Below are 3,928 nucleotides of genomic sequence, written 5' to 3'. Positions count from 1 at the left end.
GGCGTGTAGATTCGAGTGATCGCCGCTGCCGTCAACGTCCAGCCTGTCCCCTCGCAAGGGCCTCTCCTGTTGACTTTTCATAGCCGCAGCCTCTCCCCCTCCTCCTGCCGACCATGGCAACCACTATTCTATTCTGGTCCCTATAGTTTCGTCATTGGAAGGTTGTCGCCTAAATGGAACTACGTAGTACGCAACCCGGGGTGAGCTTTTTTTCACTCCCATGATGCCCTCGAGATCCATCCACGCTGTTGCATGGATCCACAGTCCTTCCTTGGTATTGCGGGCTACAGTCCTTGCTGCGGGTCAACCAGTGTTGGTTCGAGCATTGCCCGCTGAGGGGCGCCCGCTTGCTCCGATTTAGGCTTCTACAAATAAACCTGTTATGAACATTCGTGCACAGGTTTTCCTGGGATCACAGCTCTCCGTTTCTTCGGCATAAACGCCCAAGAGAACGGTGGCGGGGTCCTATGGAGGTGGATGTTTAGCTTTAAAACAAACCGCCGAGTTGCCTTCCACAGTGGCTGTGGCATTTTACATTACCACCCTGCATACTTTTAAAGCACACTATGAAACATTTTGCAAAACGACATTAAGTAACACTGTGAACAATTCTGTTTCTCTTCTAACTACATCTTCCTATTTTACTTAGCCATGTATCTTTGAGATCCTTCCATGTCCGTACACGAATGTGTAGCTCACGTCTTCTCTGGCTGCTTGGTATGCGATAGAACACATGTACCATCATTTACATAATGAATCCCCAGTCGCCGTCCTGTAACATTTCTTCGTTCCTTTTTCTTCCGTTTATATTAATGCTGCAACTACCGGCATTGAACATGCGTCAATTTCACACTAGGATAGTTTCCTCTAAGCGGAATGGCCTGGTCAAAACCTATGGGCATTTCGCATGTTAATAGACACTATGTATACGTCTCCCCAAGGGACTGTGTCACACACTGGAACTGTTAACTATATTGTTAGGTGGGATCTCCGTTATTTAAAATGCATGTGTTGCAAATATTTTCTCAGTCTCTCTTTACTAAAGACTAGGCTTGCTGGTTTGGGCTGTCAAGAACATAGCTTTCGGATGATGCGAGCGCTGCCGGGTAATACAAGTGGGCGCATCCGCGCGTGCGCATCCCGTGCGTATCGCGTTTGTGGAGCCGCCTCCCGCGATCTCCTCTGCAAATGGGCGCCGTGGCCTAGAGCCCCTGTCCCCACCACCCGTGAGGCCCGCGATGGGTCGCTGCCTGAGGTTTCCGCCAGCCAAAAAGCAAAGGCATGGCACCTATCCCCTCCAGCGGCTCGCTCCTGGCCACCAACGACTACTACAGGTGCCACCTGGGTTCCACTTCCAGTAACAGGTCCTGTGGAAGTGCTGAGTACCCTGGGGAAGCCATCTCCCACACCTTCGTCTACCCAAGCCGGACCCGGGTCACTGGTGGGCGAGATTCTTTTTCAGGAAGTCCCCTCTGTCCTTCATGGACACAGAGTTGGAGTCCCCAGAGACCTCCGAATCTCCCCAGGCCTCCAGCGGCATGATCACCTGTGACCTGGCTCGGGAAGCCACAAGGAAGCAGCATTGTGGACAGCCCAGCAAAACCAACACCGGGCCCCGGTCCTGAATGGCTACCACCAACCACCAGACTTCCAGAGGCGCTAGGCTCTTTGGGGCCCCTTTCCCCGCACCCCACCCCGTAGACTAGGCGGGCTGCGCTGAGCAGAAGCAGTGGGGTTGTTTAACATCAAAACAGCAACATGCCAAAAAGGAATCTGAGAGTCTCGCTCCTTACTGTCCTAGCCGCACGCAAGCCTTCCTGACACCCGTCACCGTGTGCCTTGCACCACGCAGAAAATAAACAAGCGGGAAGAAGCAAAAAGAACATACCTTTTGGCGTGACCAAATTTATTAAATTCTCAATTGATTCTGGGTTGTGTATGGTAGGTAGACATAAAGGCCTTCCATGCTATGAGAAGTGTTTACTTTCATTGTTTAAATGCACAGGTGGCCCGCAGGTAAGGGAGGGGAATCCCTGGGGAAACAGAGCAAATGACCTCAGAGGGTGACTGGGGGCTCGGGCTGTGGCTGGGACCCGGCTAGGCGCTCAGAGTTAATGGGCCTCAGAAGGTGAGGGAGCAGAACTGAGACCCCGCCTCAAAGCAGTGCTCTTGAAGGGTCACCTCCACGGTGGAAAGCAAGGACAGGGGTGTAAAAAGAAGTGGGTTCATCCAGCGTGTGTCTGAGCGGGCGGGCCGGGAACTCCACCACCCTTGCCGCCAATAAGCAAGGGCCGCCTTTCCCCGGGGGCTGCAGGCAGAGGGGCTTCGGCAAACCCCTGGCTGAGAGAGGAACTGCCCCCCATCCTGGAGTACTTCTGGGCTCCTGGCAGAGCAAACCCGCCGTCCCTGGACGGGGCCTGCGCACCTCGGGCTTCATGCCCAGCACTCCCAGAGGCCCCGCTGAAGACAGGTCAGCAACCTCCGCCCTCATGGAGAATCGGCAGGTCTGTCAAAGAGAGGACTGGCCCCCTCGTTCCCAGGGCGTACCTCTCAGAGGCCAGATAACGTAATTTCCGCCGTGGCTGTGTCTGCTACGTGCCCGGACTCATCCATGCCATCCTCATGGCGCCCTAGGAGGTTGGTAGCGGTGTCATCCCCATTCCCTGGCTGAGGAAATGAGGAAAGCATGACACAGAAGGGTCAAGTAGCTTGTTCTGAATCACTAGCTAGCAAGTGGCCGAGGTAGCGTGTGGAGCGAGGATGCTGGGCGCCAAGCCTGGTCCCCTTTGCAGGCTCTGCTCTACAGCTCTCACTCAGAGACTCGGAGCTTCCAGGGCTGTGAGTGTGGCGCGTGTGGCGCGTCAGTGTGTCCTGAAGGCTTCCGAGATGAGCCCAGGCGACTACCCACCAGGCCTTGGGCCAGAGCATGACCGAGCAAGGACGGTGACAAACAGAACCACCCTCTACTCTTGCGCTTAATGAGGGAGGACGTGGCAACACAGGTCGACATTGCCTTTGAATTCTCATGAGATCAGAGAGCAGTTCTCATGGATATTTACACATCGTTTGCAAGTTCCCGAATCTTCCGTGTCCTCTGAGATGTGACATAATAAAGATACAAAAGAAGGAATCATAAAGATACAAATAATTTTCAAAGCCCGGGCAGATTTTTAAAAGTGCTCTCAAAGTTCAAAAACATACTCATTGTAATAAAAATCTCAACAGATGGATTAAGCCACAAAGAGATGCCAGCGAAGAATTAGTGACCCGAAAGACGGTGCCTTGGACATTTCATCCTGCCCTGTTTGGCCTCTTCGCTGCGGGTGCTGCTTCCGCCTTCCCTGAAAGCCTGCAGCGGCCCCTCCTCAGGCATCCGGGCTCTGGCTCCTCAATGCCCCTCATCCTGGCTTCTAGGCTTCTCAGGACGCCAACCTCTTTCTTTCTTCCCCTCATTCGAAGGGTGGCAGCTTCTTCCCGTACTATCTGTTCCTTCAGAATCCCTTTTGCACTTTCGGCCCTCCCACCCCTGAGTAACCAAGCCCTCATATTCCGGTTCCACTTCCTCGCCTCTCAGCTCAAGTCATGGTATGACAAGCTGAGAACTTCCATGAGAGCCCTAAAAATTCCCTTACATCTCGTATCCGCAGGACCGACTGCTGAAAATCAAACACAACGTTCGACCGCGTGGGTTACGGAATCCCGATGCAATTCGAATTCCCAGCCTCTCCACGTCTCTCATAGGGCAGTGGTTGGAGGAGTGAGGTCCCGAAACTTGGAAATGGGACATCTGGTTGGCCTCAGTTGAAGCTGACCTTTGGGAAGCCCCCAGTCCCTCTGAGCCTCCCTTGCTGATGTAAGTAAGTAGCCTGCCCTCCAGTGCCTGGGAACTGGTGTTCCACTGCCGGAGCACTCATTACCTCACTTGGGC

The 3,928-nt window shown here is 53.7% G+C and overlaps 1 protein-coding gene across 1 annotated transcript; it reads left to right on the top strand.

The window, feature by feature from the left end:
- The first annotated feature begins 1,281 nt into the window (after positions 1 to 1,281).
- Positions 1,282 to 1,638, top strand: LOC102891464 (pancreatic progenitor cell differentiation and proliferation factor B-like). The gene has a single exon (XM_025049028.1). The coding sequence runs from the start codon at positions 1,282 to 1,284 to the stop codon at positions 1,540 to 1,542; it is 261 nt and encodes an 86-aa protein (XP_024904796.1). The 3' UTR covers positions 1,543 to 1,638.
- Positions 1,639 to 3,928: the final 2,290 nt, after the last annotated feature.

The sequence above is a fragment of the Pteropus alecto genome, unplaced genomic scaffold (genome assembly GCF_000325575.1).
Source record: "Pteropus alecto unplaced genomic scaffold, ASM32557v1 scaffold5016, whole genome shotgun sequence".
NCBI classification, from domain to species: Eukaryota; Metazoa; Chordata; class Mammalia; order Chiroptera; family Pteropodidae; genus Pteropus; species Pteropus alecto.
Note: the sequence above shows the minus strand (reverse complement) of the source record. Positions and strands in the feature narration are given on the sequence as shown.

What these genes read in the sequence shown, in the direction of transcription:
- LOC102891464 (XM_025049028.1), top strand. Translation starts at nt 1,282, where the DNA reads ATGGCACCTATCCCCTCCAGCGGCTCGCTCCTGGCCACCAACGACTAC.